The following is a 19866-nucleotide window of genomic DNA, read 5'->3' as shown; positions in this document are numbered from 1 at the left end:
AAGTAGGCTTCTCCTTCTCTCCCTTTTGTTAAAATTCAGCTGCCACAGGAGGAAAATATAGGGGATCGGTACTAATATATGCCACCCCTACTTTCCCTGTTCCTCTTCCTTCTGTTGCCCAGGTCCCCCATGTGCTCCCTTGCTCCCCCTTTCTCCCATTGTTTCAGGATGGAGAGTGGGGAAGAGGCTGGTAAATATGTCAAATGCATATGTGTTGGAGCTTTGGGGTGCACACCCTAATGCAATGTCAAAGGAGGTTGCTAAAATAGAGTAGCAGAGAGCAGCTCTTATTACAAAACAGCTCTGAGAGTCTCTGCCTATGATGAGAGGGGGTGTGTGCCTTTCCTCCAATCAGCAATGTTAGCTATCTTGGCTGTATGCCCAGACATCACACTCTGTGTTAACCAGGAAGAGAAAATCTCCTAACAAAATCTCAACTTTCTAATCAGTATATACATGTGAACACAGCAGATATACATATAAAACCTATGTAGGGAGATTTGGTTAATCTCTGTGTATCATCTGAGGCTGTTCACTTCACTGGGTGTATGGAGGGTTTACATGCACTTTAAAGTAAAATTGTGGAGAGGGTTCTTTAAAGTCAGAGCAGCAAAAATGAGGTATTCCCTTCATCAAAATAGTGGTACTGTATCAGCTGGGAGTATTGGCAGATTTCAAATACTTTGTGATGCCTTCCTCACTGAGCACAACATACAGGGATATGAATGCTCTTAGAAAACAAACACACACATCCAGACTGGATGGTCTGGTGTCTTTTTCCAACGTTATCTTCTAAGTGACTATGTACAATGCAATAGGAATGATGTTCTTAATTCCTAAACAGTATATTATTAATGCTTTCCTCTGTCATCTTTTTAGTTGCAGAATTTAGGATATGGTGTAAAAGGAAAAGTAAGAGTCACTTTGGTAACAAAAAACGAGCCGTACAGACCACATCCACATGATCTGGTGGGCAAGGACTGCAGAGATGGCTATTATGAAATAGAGTTTGGAGCTGACCGGAGAGTGCTATGGTGAGTGAGTCTGCTGCATTGCAATGACATTTCCTGCCAGTAACACTGCCTGTCTTGCAAAAGATTGCACAATCCATGTTCATTTTACTTACAGCGTGTTGAAATCATCTCATCTGTTGGCTACATAGAGTCAAATATTATTTTCACATTTAGTACTTTTATGCTCTTGACAGATCATTCATTTGAATGTTACATCTGTCTAAAGGTATGTAGAAAATGGTGCAGCGCTTATATGGGAACTGAATCACTCATAAAATTAAATGTAATTGAACAATGATAAAGTCCTAATAAAAATTCTTGTGAAGATCACTGGTTTGGACACCACCACCAACACCCAAACACACTGCTTCTTACCAAAAGGAAGATAAAAACTCGCAAGACAATACCGGTATATCAATAGCGGCTCTTCAACAGCAAAGGGTATAGACTAGGTAAAAGGCAGCAGCTTCTTTAGTATAAGCCAGCAATCCTGGGTGCTTCCCAAGATAGGATCCTCAGCAGAATGAGCATAATCAGGCTCTTAATCGACCTCGTTAGCGGAGAACCCAGCAAAGAAAAGAAAGCACTTCATAGTGCAGACATCCCAAGAAGTAGTTTAATAAAGGATAAAGAAGTTGATACACTCACGTTTATAAAGTAAATATCAAGCAGATAAAAAACTGGAGTCCAGCGCTTCTAATCATACAGATGGCTGTCCCAGTACAAGCGTCGCGTCACACATTACAGGCTCCTCCCTACTAGTTTCGTCATCACTAACGTCTTCAGGGGCGTGGCTAATCTGTCTAAAGGTGGCCACACACCGATCAATATTATCATTTGATGCAACTAAATTGATTGAATTTATTAAAAATTGTAAACCACAGACCCTTTGTTTAGCTGATTCAGTGAGCTCTCAACTCTACCAAGTCAACCAACCAAGGCTGAATTTTGTTGATTATTCTGATCAATAAAATGAATACCTGCATGTGTGTCAGGGAACTAATTGTTATACAGATAAAAAGTTAAATGATCATTTGTAATAGATTATTATAGAAAGATCATACTTTCAGTTCATACCCTATGGGTTGTATTGTTTGATAAATAATGATGAGTTTGCTGTTGCTCATACATGGATCGATCACAAAACAATTTGTGTATGGACACCATAGCAGGGGGCTTCTCGGCATTGGTAGGCTTAAAGTGAGGGCATATCCAAAATGTTTATATCTAGCTCCTAGTTTAGGCAATCTAAGTATTTACTAGGGTTGCACCAATACCTGTATCAATGCTTTTACACGTAAAATTATACCTTTCTCATGCGGTGGGATTTTAGCACATACAAAATGTATCATAGGATCCTTTGAGTTTTCTAGGTTAGAAACCCTAAAGTCCTGTAAACACGATCAGTCCATCCGATGAGAACGGTCCTTCATCCGATGAGAACGGTCCTTCGGACCGTTCTCATCGGTTAACCGATGAAGCTGACTGATGGTCTGATGTGCCTACACACCATAGGTTAAATAACCGTTCGGGTCAGAACGCGGTGACGTAAAACACAACAACGTGCTGAAAAAAACGAAGTTCAATGCTTCCAAGCATGCGTCGACTTGATTCTGAGCATGCATGGATTTTTAACCGATGCTTTTGCATACTAACCATCGGTTTTGACCTATCGGTTAGGCTTTCCATCGGGTTAAATTTTAAAGCAAGTTCTACATTTTTTGACCGAAGGATAACTGACCGATGGCGCCCACACACGATCGATTTGGACTGATGAAATGGTCCTTCAGTCCGTTTTCATCGGTTTTGACCGACCGTGTGTACGCGGCATAAGTGTTTACTAGGGTTGCACTGATACCGGTATTCATGCCAATACTAAGCAATTACACAAGTGCTTGTACTCATGCAAATGCTCTGATACTTAAGTTGATACCTTTTTTGTGTGGTGCAATTGCAGCCCATACAAAATGAATAGGCGCAAATTGCACTGCAAAGAATTGCATGTGATTTGAACAGGAATGCTGTGCAATTTCTGTCCAAATTACATGCGGTTTCCTGCACCGTCCCTGTGTGAACCCAGACTTTTCATAGTGACTTCAGCGGTGCGGTGCAGGAAACTATGTGTCATTCAGACAGGAATCGCACCGCATTCCTGTTCAAATCACATGTGATTCTTTGCAGTGAGATTTGAGCCTGTTCATTTTTTATGGGCTCAAATCGCATCGTACCACACAAAAAAAAAATAGGTATCGGTAATTGGTATCATTGAATGCCTAATAAAAAGTATTGGTACTTGTACTTGTTCTTAAAAAAAAATTATCGGTTCATCCCTAGTATTTACTGTTGTTAATGACTAGACTTCTATGGCCATGGATGATCGAAATTCAGCTGGTTCAGCAAGGACCGGACACATTTTTCTTCCATCTACGGACCTTCCAGTTTCAGAGAGGTTGATCCAATGATCAAATTTTCTTGAAATGGCTTGTTGTAAAAATTTTCTTCGATTAGCGCTGCAGCCAATTGACTTTAGCGCTGATCAGTATATTCTGACAGCAAAGGAGTCCTCACAGTCAGAATACAATAACACAGTGGGGTGGATTCCTTCATCCACCATGCTTGTGTGGATGGGGGAATCTGTTCACTTTTTTCGACAGCCCATCTGACTGATAAGAAAAACCAAATGATCCATGTATGGCCAGCCTTACCCTCTCTAGTTGTCCTAGTGACCATGTCCGAGGAACAAAAAGTGATTAAAAATCCAAAATGTTACAGTTGTTACTGTAGCAGGAGATGAGGAGCACCTATTTGGAAGACGTCTCGGGGACAGGAAGTGAGGGGAAAAACTCCCCGCCATTAAAAGTATATAGAAAAAAATGTAGGTTTTGTATTGATTTGATTTTTTCTTTTTGTAGCCTGCATTAAAATGTATCAACTAAATCCTGAATGCTTTCTGTATCTACACTCACACATTTATACATTACCAGAGGAATAACGCCGGCCATAGACAGAGCATTTTTTTTTCTCCTGCAACCACATACAGTGTTGACAGGGGAATGCCTCTCGCTGAGCCATTGTGTTCTCCTGACAGGGAAACAGTCCCTGCCCGGAGAACACAGTGATTATTGCTAGTGGCTATAACAGCCGCTTGCAATAATAGCATGTAAAATCTGACAGGCTGGTTGTACCCAAGTTGGTTGATCGATTAATTTGGGTATGATCAGCCTGCCCATACATGGTTTGAGCCGAGATTCGAAGCATCTATGGCCAGCTTTAGTCCACCAAAAATGATTTCAGTATAGGGTTATGTTGGATGAGCTGGCTCACCCACTGGCTTTTATTACTCTTGGAGATTCCAATGACGGACCCCATTTTCACCCAGGGAATATGGCACTAGATATTCTCTTTAACATAGACTGCCCAAGAAGTCATCTTGCTGATGACTCCATCCTGTAAAACAAGCAAAAAAAAATCCAACAAGGTGAATGAGATTTTTGCTGGAATCTCGTTATCGCATTGATACAATAGTGAGTGATTCAGCCCACAAGTGTCTATTCCAGTAGTGAAATATCATTTTGAGTAGACTTTCCATTAAACGGAATCCAGAGCAGTACTACAGTTTGTACCACTTGACTCTTGAACTTAAAGTGCACTTTCAGAGATCAAGATAAGTATCCGTCTCTGGAGAGGGGGTTGGGATTGATTCGGTCACCTTAAAGGGGCAAACAGGATAAGGTTACTTTTTTTCTGAATATGAACATATCCTTTAAATGCAAGGAGTTTAAAAAGCATTTCAATCTGACCTGTTCTATCTTTATCAGCTTTCAGAATTTGGGCATTCAGTGTGTGCGGAGAAGAGAAGTGAGAGAGGCCATCCATACCCGAAGAAATCGTAATATAAACCCCTTTGGAGGTAAGTTTCATTATTAACGTAATTTGTTTGTATTTATTTATTTATTTTAAAACTATAGCTGAGAACTCCCCATGCCAATGTTAAGAAACTCCTATTTACTGCAAAGTAGCTGAAATTTTACATCAGCAGGAGGGCCTGCTCAGGATGCTTAAATAAATGGAAAATGTAAAGCACAGAAATAGTTGGTATGCAGTCCAGTGTATAGTCTCTCCTATTTTCAGTTGTGACTGGCTTTGTTCATGCATTGACCTTCAATGGATAATCCCCTTCCTGCCGAGCGTACGCACATATGCGTCCTCGGATTTCAGGGGTTATACCGCGATGATGCAGCTGCAGGCATCATCCCGTTATCATTTTGTAGAGCCACTTGGTTGTTATGCCGGAGGAGCGGGAGGGGACATTCCCCCTCCTGCTGCCTCCGCCACTCTTACCGGGCCTTCTATCCCACCGGGAGACCCGATGCACGATCCGCTGCCCCCAGTGCCTAGCAAGAGACTGAAATAAAGCCGCGAACAGCTTCGATCTAGTCTCTTCAGTGTAAACACGGAAGCGACGTCACAACGTCACTTCCTGTTTACTCAGCTGCCAATGGCACCGGTGTTCTGCCGAGATGTGTCCCCTGGCGGATAATACCCGCCCTGGACTGCGCAGGCGCAGCGCTCTAGCTCCGAAAATTGCCAAACATGAAGAGCTGTGCATGAGCTGTAGGGCAGTGAGCCATATGCACGAAAAGGAGAGTGCAATTCTGTCTAGATCTGTCCATAGGCAACTGCCATCAGTTTAAAATAGGGAGGTCATTTTTAATAATACTACATTACGGAATGTCTTGTGCGTCCATTATGTATGACACAACATTACACACAAGTTGAATCAGTCTAGATCAGAAGGCAAATTTTGATTATTTATGCCCAGTTTTCAGCTCACTAAGTGACTTAGGCCGCGTACAAACGGTCGGTCAAAACCGATGGAAACGGACTGAAGGACCATGTGTGGGCCCCATCGGTCCGTTATCCTTCGGTCTAAAAATTTAGAACTTGCTTTAAAATTGAACTGATGGACGCCTAACCGATAGGTCAAAACCGACGGTTAGTATGCAAAAGCATCGGTTACAAACCCGCGCATGCTCAGAATCAAGTCGACGCATGCTTGGAAGCATTGAACTTAATTTTTCTCTGCACGTCGTTATGTTTTATGTCACCGCGTTGGACTCGATCGGTTTTTTAACTGATGGTGTGTAGGCACATCAGGCCATCAGTCAGCTTCATCGGTTAACCGATGGACTGATCGTGTGTACAGGGCTTTAGAATTTCCTATTAGTCTGTGGCCCAAACCAGTTGTAGTCCTGACTTGACCCAAAGCTAAGTGTATGGTTAGGCACTGCAGTTTTATTACACCATTGGAGAGGACCAAAATTGTAGTCCCTTTCAGGTAGAGACAGTAGTATTTGTTATAATTGTGGTAGAGCCAGTAGTATTTGTTATTATTATGGTAGGGCCAGTAGTATTTGTTATTATTGTGGTAGGGCCAGTAGTATTTGTTATTATTATGGTAGAACCAGTAGTAATTGTTATTATTGTGGTAGAACCAGTAGTATTTGTTATTATTATGGCAGAGCCAGTAGTATTTGTTATTATTGTGGTAGGGCTAGTAGTATTTGTTATTATTGTGGTAGGGCCAGTAGTATATGTTATTATTGTGGTAGGGCCAGTAGTATTTGTTATTAATATGGGAGGGCCAGTAGTATGTGTTATTTTTGGGGTTCGGGCCAGTAGTATGTGTTAATATTGTGTTAGAACCAGTAGTAATTGTTATTTTTGGGGTTTAGCCTTAAAACAAGCGGTGAGGAGGCGACATATTGCATGGAAAAGGGGGCACAGAGGTGGTTGCACTGTGGGAAGGGATTGATTCACCGACAGTGAGATTTTGCACAAGAGAAGTGTAAAGCACTTATTTATTGGCTGTATATGGGCACATTTCTCTTTTTTGGTGTGTTTTGGCACAGTTATTCAGTTTGCACTAGCACTTTGGTTTTTCAAGTATAATATGCTGTATATTCCAAATATATTGGCGAGCTACATGAAGGGATTTTAAAGGGACTGCACACTATATTAATTTTATGGTTTATAGCACCTTTGCACTTTTGAAGTTGATTGCACTTTTTATGTATTTAAATTGTATGTAAAGGTGTATGAGATCCTAATGAGTGTGGTTAGATATTTTAGGAGTGCTACATTATGTTTTGTATAAATTTAAATATTTGTGTTTGTGGTGATATCACAGAAGTGTTTTGAGCTGCTCCTTAACACTTATTCATTTTATTGATTTTGGTATAGCAACTGGTAGTGTGGGATTATTCTTTCATTAGTATGCAACGCATGCTAACGCACTGCAACGCAATGCTAAAGCGTGATCGATCCCTTTCAGTAAAGTATTATGCTCTCTCTGTTGGGTAAGGACAGGAAGCTTAAAACACTTAAAATCAAAGTGTTATTGTGGCAACCAGACACAACAGTGTAGTTGGGGAGGAACAGATGTGACTGGGTGTGCCTGTGAAATGCAAATTTTGATTAACATTGTGCAATGCCAACAGTACTACTTTATACCTAACATATCATGTGCAAAAGAAACCATAACTTATACAATCGGTGGCCAATCATAATAAAGACTTACTTAGTACATGAAACCAAGAGAAAACAAAGGACAACATGACATCATTTTTCATGTATCTGAGTTGCCACCTCATCCCTTTAAACCCGAACACATATTAATTACACAGGTAATGTGGCTGATTAAGGTGGTAATTAAACTCACTTGGTGCCTTATCTGTGTAGCAGCCTGCTACTTTTTAGCCGGCGCTGCTTTAAAGCGGGGGTTCACCCTAAAAAAACATAGGCGTTCCTATGCAGAGGGAAGATGATTGATGGCCGGCTATGGCGCATCACGCTTCCCGAAGATAGCCGAAATAGGACTTGCCTCTTCACGGCGCCTGCGCAGTCAGCTCCGATGTCTGTGCGCAGGCGCCGTATAGCGACGTGAAGAGCCAAGTCCTATTTCGGCTATCTTCGGGAAGCGTGACGCGCCATAGCCGGCCGTCAATCATCTTCCCTCTGCATAGGAATGCCCATTCCCCGCGGGGAGTCTGAAACTTCACTACAGGATTAAACTGTGAGTACGGCGCAAAAAAAAAAAAAGAAAGGCATACTGTAGCTTGCGCTAGTATGCTTGATGGCATGCTAGAAACTTGTTCTTTAGGGTGAAACACCGCTTTAAATTTAGAGGGTAGTCTGACAGTTAGTTGACTCAGAACTTATGATTTTTCAAAATTTGGGCCTCTGTTCCAGCCATGGCTGTACTGCGAGTACCGTTACCACCTCAGGCCAAGGGTGGCAGCAGTCAGGTCAAGGTGTTTTAGGTGTTCCCCTTCGGCAGCCAATCAGTGGGAATTGATCATCCCGCTGTACATGCTGGGGAGGAGTACTTAAGGGACAGATGCCATTGGACCAGGGTCGTCGATCCTGGGTCTGTCGTCCCACCACCCCCGTGTGTGGCCCTCCTGGCTGGGGGTGCGTGTTCAAGTGTTCCTGGCTCCGGGAACCACGTTGGTCCAGAGTTGTGATCTACTAAGTAGGCACAGTAGTCAGACAGGGTCTATGTTTGCAGAGTGGTCCTGTGCTGTCCGTCCTGGAGGGAGGAAGCCACTCGATGAAGAACCTGTCTTGGAGAGCACCGAGCACGAGGCTGGTATCTCAGGAGACCGTCTTTGAACTGCTAGGGGAAGAAAGCTGAGGAATTTATACTCCCTGGGCATGTCCAGGAACCCAGGGAGTTGTAGAACATGGAGTTATAGGGGCCTGATGCTTGCATCTGAGCATGGTAAGAAAATGGGCACTCCGCTACACTTTTACTCTGTACTCTGTACAAGTCATGATGATATGTTGTATACAAATTCTAAAAATAAACCAGTTGTCTTACTTAAAAAAATCTAAAGGGCCAATCACAAGTTACTGTCATCGTGGTGGAAGTGTTTCTGTCTGCGTAGGAACATCCTGCCTGTAACCCATATACAAGAATACTATTTTGAAAACAGGGCACAGAGACAGCTATCTAGCAAATTTGTTTTAAATATGTCAGATGGTGGTGAACCAGGTGGTGTAGGAGTACCAATAACCATTAACACGGTCATTGCCTTCCTCATCACAATGGTACTCTTTTGAAGGCATTGTGTAGGCAAAGGTGTAAAAATACTCTCCTGACATTAATAAAGGTTAAAGCTCTTTAGTCAAAAATACATCCTTAAAGGGCTCTTTATTAACCTGCATCAATGTGCAGTTTAATGTGCATTGCCATGCTTTTGAGACCCCTTCAAATTATGTGTTGTGTTAACACACTTGAGTTAACCCCATACATTCCATGCACTAAGGGGGCGTTAAAGCAGCCCAATCATTCTGAATGGTTTGGCAGGGCACTTTGAGGCACACAAAATCCTACCTAAACCTGTTTTTTATCGAATACGACATTTCCCATGGTACAAACACTATATTACCAAAAGTATTGGGATGACTGCCTTTACACATGAACTTTAATGGCATCCCAGTCTTAGTCCGTAAGGTCCAATATGGAGTTGGCCCACCCTTTGCAGCTATAGCAGCTTCAACTCTTCTGGGAAGGCTGTCCACAAGGTTTAGGAGTGTGTCTATGGGAATGTTTGACCATTCTTCGCATTTGTGAGGTCAGGCACTGATGTTTGGCAAAAAGGCCTGGCTCACAGTCTTCACTCTAATTCATCCCAAAGGTGTTCTGTCGGGTTGAGGTCAGGACTGCAGGCCAGTCAAGTTCCTCCACCCCAACCTCGTTAATCCATGTCCTTGTGGACCTTGTTTGTGCACTGGTCCACAGTCATGTTGGAACAGGAAGGAGCCATTCCAAAACTGTTCCCACAAAGTTAGGAGCATGACATTGTCCAAAATGTCTTGGTATGCTGGGCCTTAAAGATAACCCCCTCTGGGAAGCTCTCTCCCGAGGGGGTTACCTTGTGGGCACGCTCCCGTGTCATACACTCGGCGTCCATAGCTGCCGAGTGTATGACTCGGCCCTGCCCCTGGCACCTGCGTCATTGGATTTGATTGACAGCAGCGCGAGCCAATGACTGCGCTGCTATCAATCTATCCAATGAAGAGCCGAGAAGCCGAGGAGAGAGCAACGCAGAAATTCGGGGGTCAGGTAAGTAAAACGGGGGGGGGGGGGCTGGGTGGCCGGACACTGCAAGGTGTTTTTTCACCTTAATGCATAGGATGCATTAAGGTGAAAAAACACAAAAGTTTACAACTCCTTTAAGAGTTCCCTTCACTGGAACTAAGGGGCCAAGCCCAACCCCTGAAAAACAACCCCACACCATAATTTCCCTATACCAAATGATTTGGACCAGTGCACAAAGCAAGGTCCATAAAGACATTGATGAGCGAGTTTGAGGTGGAGGAACTTGCAGGACTGGTCTGCACAGAGTCCTGACCTCAACCCGATAGAACACCTGCTTGGCTTGATCATGGTGGTGCCGAAGCTGGTATTGGGCTCTCCAGTCATGTATATCATCCAAGTAGACTTCACTGTTTAAAGCACCATTATACATTTATTGTTGAATATAATACAGACATTTTAGAATGAGCATTGCTTGTACACTTTTATACTATTCTGCAATTCAAGATCAAATGATTTTTTTAAGTTATTTTATTCAAAAAACAAGTACAGAGGTAAAGGAATGAGCAGGGCAAATATTGTTATTCATCTGACATATGTGTAAGAGGATGAGATAGTCAGAAACAGTATAGAGAGACATGATAGCAAGTTAGCTGTGAACCAGTGTTGACATGTTAACAGTAAACATAGTGCTTGCGGAGCCTATGGTAGAACATGGATCACATGTGCAGTGTACTCAATAGGCTTCAACCAGTAAACTAAATGGTGAGAGAAAGTAGAGAGGGGAAAAAATAAAGTAAGGAAGTAAAGGATCTTTAGAGGAGCTTTTTTAATAATTTCCAGGTATTAGGGAGCCCCTGCTAATAAATACTATGGGCTAGATTCACATACCTTTAGGCGGGCGTAGCGTATCTCCAATACGCTACGCCGCCGTAACTTTGAGAGATGAGTATGGTATTCTCAAAGATTTTGCGCCAGAAGTTACGGCGGCGTAGCGTATTAGGGCCAGCGTAAGCCTGCCTAATTCAAATGTTGAAGCTGTGGGCGTGTTTTATGTATATTAAGTGTGACCCCACGTAAATGACGTTTCGATCGAACGGCGCATGGGCTGTCCATGGATATATCTCAGTGCGCATGCTCCAAATCACGACGGAAAATCGTCAATGCTTTCGACGTGAACGTAACTTATGGCCAGCCCCATTCACGGACGAGTTACGCAAACGACGTAAAACTTGAAAAATTTGACGCGGTTCCGACGTCCATACCTAACATTGGCTGCACCATCTTTTTGGTGGTTTATCTTTATGCCTGAAAACCCCTTACGTAAACAGCGTATCTCTACTGCGACGGCCGGGCGTACATTCGTGAATGGGCGTATCTAGCTGATTTACATATTCTAGGCGTAAATCAGCGTACACGCCCCTAGCGGCCAGCGTAAATATGCAGTTAAGATACGACGGCGTAGGAGACTTACTCCGGTCGTATCTTAGCAATATTTAAGCGTATCTCAGTTTGAGAATACGCTTGAATATACGACAACGGGGATTCGGACTTACGACAGCGTATCTACTGATACGCCCGTCGTAAGTCTACCTGAATCTGGCCCTATATCTATAGTTCACCGCTCAAGCAGTTGAGATATAGAAAAAGAGAGGAGATATAAAAATAAACACAAAAATCTGGAATCTGGGGTATTTGGCAAATATATTTCTTACAATGCCAACCATTGGGAGAGTCAGTCAGACAAGTACCTCATTACTCTAGAGGCCATTGGGAGAGAAGGGCCTCCCATTACACTGGTGGCCATTGGGAGGGTCAACGAGAAAAGGACCACATTAAACTGGTGGTCATTGGGAGAATCAGTGAGAGAAGGACCCCATCACACTGATGGTCCATCCTTTCTTACAGATAAATAAAAAGATAACAGGTGTTAATGGCTACTTATCTTGAAATAACAAATCTTTAATTGCTCAAGGAACCCCTAGTAGCTTCTGGAGGAACCCTTGAGGAACCCTGGTTGAGAAAGGCTGATTTGGAAGCATCAACTAAAGCATTTGACATCTAGACTTCACGAGCAATGTCCACATCCCAGTGCATAACACCTCTTATCAACTTGCTTGCAGGATAGCAAGTGATGACATTGGTTTTCAGTGCAGATAAACAATTTAGATTCTCAGTAAAATAAGTGTTTTTTTTTTTTGCAAGGAAATATATTTCCACTAAAAAAGACATTGTAATGGGTGTTTGTTAACCACTGTTTATGTCTAAAAGGAAGTGAAAGTGAAGATTTGTAAGTGTACTAAGAATGACTGATTAACCACTACACCAAAGACATTAGGCAGAAACAAGTGAACACTTTCCATGATGTACTGGGCTTGTTTTAGCCTTTTTCTTTTTTGGGGGGGTTGTGCATCCGTTGATTTTCAGTGAGTGAGATATAGCTGTATAGCGCTACTCCCATGAGAGCTGCTGTCAATAAACTGGTCCCTAGATTAGTGCCGAGCAGCCAGGTATACAGCAACAGTCCACCCACTCTGGCTCAGTAATCGGTCTAGGTGATGTCTTTTTAAGATTCTTTTGTGAAACAATCTGTATGGGGTGTAGGGTGATATGGGATACTCCAGATAGACTGAATATTTTATGGGAGGACCCCCCCCCCCCCCACACACACACACTTTGCTAAACCTCCTTGCACAGTCTCTATGCAAGAGCAAGTACAGATGACAGAACTGAGTCCCTTTTTAGAAGTTTCTTCAACCCAAATGAAACAGCACACAGTCGCTAGGACTCTGAGCTCAGGTCAGTACTCACACTGTCACAGGATCACCCGATGCCTCCTTCCAGTATCCACTGGACACTCTTCAGCGAGGGAGAGGTTAATGCTCACAATGTGAAAGGACAGTCGGACCCTTTTCAACTTCTGCCGGGTAGTCTTCAGTGAGCTCTCCAGACCAGATCCTTAGGTGAAAATCCCTTTATTAGCATCAAAGGAAGAGTTTAGAAGTAGGGCCCTCAGACAGCTGGGAACTCAGTGAAAATGAAGCGAACTCCAGCAGACTGCCCAGAGGGGCAAGGCCCTTCCGGCTGGCGACTTCTCCGGCAGGAAAAAAACAGGCTGCTCCAGGCCTCAGGCTATTTATGTGATCTCTAGCTACCTACTGGGCCCACCTCTGCAGGGATTGGTTGAAGCACAATAAATATCCAGGTTGCCCATTTGCCTTAAAAGCACACAAGTGTGTTGATCTGGTGATCGAAAGTTCAGGATGGATAATGTCTCAGGCCTTGCTTCCCTCCAGGATAGGGATATCCTAGCAGTTTATTATAAGAATTAATTATAAAATACTCAAAAGCATGTGAAAGAAAACCGCAATGTGAAAGCTTTAAACTGATTGCAATCGGTCTGATATCGACAGTTTCCATGTGATAAAGAGAAGGACATGAGAACCTATGCTCATGTCCTTCTCTTTATCACCTGGAGACTGTCGATATCATCATTTTAATGCCCTGTACACATGATCGGTTCATCCGATGAAAACAGTCTGATGGATTTTTTCATCAGATATCCGATGAAGCTGACTTTCATCAGTCGTGCCTACACACCATCGGTTAAAAAAACGATTGTTTCAGAACGCGGTGACGTAAAATACAACAACGTGCTGAGAAAAATGAAGTTCAATGCTTCCGAGCATGCTTCGACTTGATTCTGAGCATGCGTGGATTTCTAACCGACAGTTTTCAGGTGATAAAGAGAAGGACATGAGAACCTATGCTCATGTCCTTCTCTTTATCACCTGGAGACTGTCGATATCATCATTTTAATGCCCTGTACACATGATCGGTTCATCCGATGAAAACAGTCTGATGGATTTTTTCATCAGATATCCGATGAAGCTGACTTTCATCAGTCGTGCCTACACACCATCGGTTAAAAAAACGATTGTTTCAGAACGCGGTGACGTAAAACACAACAACGTGCTGAGAAAAATTAAGTTCAATGCTTCCGAGCATGCTTCGACTTGATTCTGAGCATGCGTGGATTTCTAACCGATGGACGTACCCACAGACGATCGTTTTTTTCTATCGGTTAGTTAACCATCAGATCATTTTACAACAAGTTCCTATTTTTTTAACCGATGGATAAATAACCGATGGGGCACACACACGATCGGTTAGTCTGATGAAAACGGTCCATCAGACCATTTTCATCAGACAAACCGATCGTGTGTACGCGGCATTAGGCTTTCACATTGCGTTTTTTTTTCACATGCTTGTGAGTAGTTTTTAATTTATTCTTATAATAAACTCATCAAAGGATAATGCACAAGGCTGGTGCACCCTCTTTTCTTTCTTTCTTTTTCTGCCCATTTGCTTTGCCCAAAACCTCCTATGGTCCAAAAGCCTCTAGAAAGCAGGAGACAGCAATCAAACCCGCAGCCTGTGCTATCCAGAACAGCCAAAAGCAATCTACAGCTGCTCCGCTGATTACAGAGGAGCCAAAAAATAGATTTGCCTAACATCTTAGCAACCTAACTAGGAGGGTGCTACAACTGTTATATGCAGGATAACATGAGAAGTGTGACCAGGTTATTAACATGGCTGGGAGTTTTCCATACAAGCTGACCATGAGATTTTTAAAGCCCATCTTCTTTTCAGCTTGGTGGCACAGCCCTATTAAAATGTCTTGGTCATCGCTTTGAGAATCCTCCTGCTTCCACTCAAGGTGTTAAGCTGGTCAAGTCCTGGGGAAAAAAGTGTGGGAACTCCCACCCAAGATCCACTCCCCCACCAAAAAAATAAATAAATGATACGCTCATATGCATAATTACTAAACCGCATGTTTTTTCTTAATCCCGCGATAACTCGCGGCAGACCTCCGCAATGTCTCCTGGGAACAATGACAAAAGCTCCCAGGAGACATTGCGGCATTGAGGAAATACCCGCACACTACCTGATGAATCCATTTACAGGAAATGGCCAGTAACATAAAGGATTACTAAGGTTCGCCTGCCACTGACAGTGACTCGAGCTGGGCATCGCCTCTTAGTGAAGGATTGGCTCGGGCGCCTCGGCTGCTCTAGTCCTGCAAAGGGAACTGAGTTCCTGCTGTGAAAAATGTGCAGGAATTTCTGTAGAAGCGCAAAGTAATTTCAATTGATTGCAGGCTAGAAATACTTCCGCACCTTTCTTGTTAAACTTGAAACTTCCTGTTTCACTACAAATGTTACAAAGGTATCTATTTTCAGATGTTCATGATCTCATTAATTTGATTTTCCTTTCAGTGGTTGACAGTGGGTTTTGTACAAAACACTTTTTTTACAGGATATAAATGTACTTTCCTCCCCCATTCAGAAGTCAAGGGACTAGAATGATAAATTTGCACATAGGTGGAGTCAGCCCCTGATTTCTTATATGTCTTGGATACTTCAACAAAGAGATCTGTCTACCATAGTTTTCTACCTCTGTTTCTGTCTACTTGGGAGTGTTGGGTTTACCCTCCTTATATGTTTTGTTTTATTTGCATTGTTTTTCTTCCTATAAGGCTGCATTCACACTATAGCGTACTGAATCGCGGCGTTTTGTCCCGCGAATTGCGGCGGCAAATAGCGGCGTTTTGTACCGCGATTCGCGGCGACAAAACACCACGATTGTGAATGCAGCCTGTGACCCCCTCTATGGAGATGGTTCACATCTCCTAGCCGAACGCCGAAAGACGCCTGAAAAAAAGGTCCGGGACCTTTTTTCAGGCGGCAGGCGTCCGGCGTTCGGCGTGGAGATGTGAACCATCTCCATAGAGGGCAATGCTAAAGCATCCCTCTGGCATGTCGGGGCGGCAGCGGCGTTCACACTACAGGCGTATATACGCCTAGGTGTGAACGGGGCCTAAGGCTGCTGCCCTGTGGTCTATCTAATTTTTGTTTTGCACAATGGTAGCAGTGTGGTGTCCCCTTACTTTGAGGGAGAGTGGAAGAAGGGCTCCACAAACAATGGAGACCAGTGCTATTACACTGGTGGTCTGTTGGAGGAAAATATCTATTACACTGGTGTTCAGTAGAAGAAGGTGCCCCTCCATTTGTTAGTCAGTAGAAAAGTGCCCCCTTACGTTAGTGGTCAGTTGGAGAAAGAATGCCCCTTACCCTGGTAGTTAGTAAAAGGAATGCCCTGTTTCATTGGTAGTCCATGGGAAAATATCCTTTCCATTGGTGATCAGTGGGACAGACTGCTAAAAAGATAATTGATGTCATTATTTACTGACGAGAGACAAGAGGAGAATCTCTACTAGTGCTGCACCGTTAGTTCTGCCAAGTGACATTGGTGTCCAAACTATACAGGCACTGCCAGGAGGGAGATCAACCTGAACTGGTCCCCTAAATATCATAATCTCTTGCACAACTCTTAAGCCTCGTACACACGATAGGTTAACCAGAGGACAGCGGTCTGAAGGACCGTTGTCATAGGTTAACCAATGAAGCTGACTGATGGTCCGTCACGCCTACACACCATAGGTTAAATAACTGATCGTGTCAGAACGCGGTGACGTAAAACACAACGTGCTAAAAAAAACGAAGTTAAATGCTTCCAAGCATGCGTCGACTTGATTCTGAGCATGCGTGGATTTTTAACCGATGGTCGTGCCTACTAACGATCGGTTTTGACCTATCGGTTAGGAATCCATAGGTTAATTTTAAAGCAAGTTGTCTTTTTTTTAACCTATGGTTAAATAACCTATGGGGCCCACACACGATTGGTTTTGACTGATGAAAACAGTCCTTCAGACCGTTGTCCTCTGGTTAACCTATGGTGTGTACGAGGCCTAAGTGACCTTTCACATAACCGAAAGGTTTCAACAGACCCCTGGTTTAGAAGGGCTGCACTATATGAACCAGTCCTTGCTGATTTCTGCAAAAGATCTTGAATCTGGGGATTCTACTTGCAAAGACTTGACTGTGTATGTGCATCCAGTGTGGAGTGGCACGTGGTGTATCTTTTTGTGAATTCAAAGGCATAACTAGAACCACTTTCAGTTGGCCCTGGAGCTCTTTCTTCTGGTTCTAGGGCTCCTTCCTTTGGTCTTGGGGTCCTTTACTCCTAACGCGGGGCTCTTTATTACGTTCCTGCAGCAGGACCCTTTCACATGTTGTTCAGTTGGCCACTTTCCTGCCATCTTGGGGGGCCCGACAGTGGCGGAACACGAGAAGCTGGTCACCAGTGTGACCTTTGAAAACCCTAGTTGTTTCACCACTGTGTGCAACATACAGTATATTCTGATTAGCTGCTCAAGGTTACTGCAGTTTGCACACTGTTCTAATATTATGTAATATTATAATTAAAACAGTGCAGTAAAATGAATATTAATGCATTATTTCAAGATGCAGAAGTGGAAATGTATTGCTTTAATATAGCCATGTTTCCTTTTCTCCAACTCCAACACACTTACCACCATGCCACACACAAGTGTGGGCAATGATTCTCAATGCATTTGTGGGTGCACAGGAAATTATTATAACATAAGCTCTTTAACCTTATTGGCTTATATATAGACTCGAATTTGAAATACTACATTAGCTGATGGAGCCAGCAGTTCTGAAGGAGGAACATTTAGTGGGCCGCATCAACCTCCGATGTATACCTACACATAACACTGTGGTAAGATTACCTTTGTTGCAAACCACAGTATCTACTCTTTCTGCAGCGGTACTGAATTACTCCGAGGTAAACAAGTAACTGAAACTATTCTGTTCAAATACACCTACGACTTTAAGTTATTAGGCTACAAAGGTTCAAGTGGCTTTTGTGTTAAAGTATAGGAGTTGTATGTATATAAATAGAATCATGCTCTTTTTAAGCAAATTGGTCGGAAATATAAAAGCAAAGCTATGTATTATCAAGTTTCTCACAAAGTACACTGTCAATAATAAGATTTATACACTGTGGGGGTTATTTACGAAAGGCAGATCCACTTTGCACTACAAGTGCAAACTACAAGTGCAAAGTGCCCTTGGAAGTGCAGTCGATGTAGATCTGAGGGGGACATGCAAGGAAAAGAAAAAACAGCATTTTAGCTTGCACATGATTGGATGATAGAAATCAGCAGAGCTTCCCCTCATTTCAGCTCTACCCCTCAGATTTACAGCGACTGCACTTCCAAGTGCAATTTCAAGTGCGATTTGCACTTTTAGTTTGCACTTGTAGTGCAAGGTGGATTTGCCTTTCGTAAATAACCCCCAATGTCTGACACCTGGGAAGCTTTTTTAAAAGCAACTGTAGGCAACATATTATAGTTTATGTATAGCCTAGGGAATGGTCAGAAAACTGCTCACTTTTTTGTATTGCTCTCTATGTCCCTGCTAGGTAGATTTATCCTCTCTAATTATCCTGGTGGCGAGTAATGAGCTTGGGGTCCAGTCCAAACCTAAGTTGGTCTGAATTGCTCGGTCAATGTGCTGTGGGCGGGAAGATTCCCTACCCTGCAGCTGACGTATGCAAAGGGGCAGGGATGCTCGTAACATCATTGACCTAATATGGGTACATGGTCATATCAGGTCAATGTCATTATCTTTAATATGGCCACATGGACATATTAACCACTTGACGGCCGAAGGCCGTTATTTAACGTCCTCGACTTTGTGCAGTGATATCTGAATGATGCCTGCAGCTACAGCCATCATTCAGATATCACCGTCTTCAGCCGCCAATTCTGTGCGCGATAAGAATGATCAAAGTGGCAGTTCCACCGCTTGATTGTTCTTTTTCAAATAACAGTTTTTTATTTTCGTAAAAGGTCAATACAAAATATAGCAGCATTTCAAGTGTAAGAGAAAAGAGGAGGTACAAAATTCCAGCTTAATGTACTTACACAGTGGCTTCATACTTGTTTATACGATCAGTAACTTGTAAAACAACTAGAAATCAAGGAAGAGGGAAAGAAGAAAGAGGGGATGGGGTGAGGAGAAGGAAATGGGAAAGAGAGAGAGGCGAGAGGAAAAAGAAAAAGAAGAAAAAGGAAAGAGGGGGGGGGCAGACAAGAAGGGCGGGGGTAGTAATGTACCTCGGTGACCTGTCGTCGGCTCACGGCGGGTCCTCCTCCACATGCCACCTCTCCCAGACAAGATCATTAACCTCCAACCTGTCCCGGATCCGCTTGATCGTTCTTATAGGTGGCGGGAGGGGACGTCCCCCCCCCCCCTCCTGCTGCCATCCGGTGCTTCCCCGGGCTCTCCCGTGCCATCGGGGGCCCGGAGAGCGAATCGGCCGGTGCTGCCTGGGAGGCATAGAAATGACTGGTGACCACGCAATTTTAAAGCGTGACATGTTAGGTATCTATTTACTCGGCATAACATCATCTTTCACATTATACAAACAAATTGGGCTAACTTTACTGTTTTGTAATTTTTTAATTCATGAAACCGTTTTTTTCCCTAAAAAAAAGGCATTTGAAAAATGATTGTGCAAATATTGCGCGAGAAAAAAAGTTGCAATGACTGCCATTTTATTCCCTAGGGTGTCTGCTAAAAAAAATATATAATGTTTGGGGGTTCTGATTAATTTTCTAGCAAAAACATTTTTACATGAAGGAGAGAAGTGCCAAAATAGGCCTGGTTGTCAAGTGGTTAAAGAGGAGCTCCAGTCTCCCCCAAAAAAATGAAAAGTCAGCAGCTACAAATACTGGAGCTGCTGATTTTCTAAAATAAGGACACTGACCTGTCCAAAGATCCAGTGTTGTCCTCACCCGCTGATCCTTCAATTGGCTTT

General features: G+C 43.1%; 1 protein-coding gene across 1 annotated transcript in view; it reads left to right on the top strand.

Annotated features, from left to right (window-relative positions):
• Positions 1 to 19866, top strand: part of REL (REL proto-oncogene, NF-kB subunit) — a 74771-nt gene that overhangs the window by 36873 nt on the left and 18032 nt on the right. The window contains exons 4-5 of the mRNA XM_040351139.1: positions 880 to 1034; positions 4832 to 4923. Coding sequence (XP_040207073.1) covers positions 880 to 1034; positions 4832 to 4923 — 247 coding nt within the window. The remainder of the gene's footprint in view (positions 1 to 879; positions 1035 to 4831; positions 4924 to 19866) is intronic.

Source organism: Rana temporaria, chromosome 4 (assembly GCF_905171775.1).
Source record: "Rana temporaria chromosome 4, aRanTem1.1, whole genome shotgun sequence".
Taxonomy (NCBI): Eukaryota; Metazoa; Chordata; class Amphibia; order Anura; family Ranidae; genus Rana; species Rana temporaria.
Note: the sequence above shows the minus strand (reverse complement) of the source record. Positions and strands in the feature narration are given on the sequence as shown.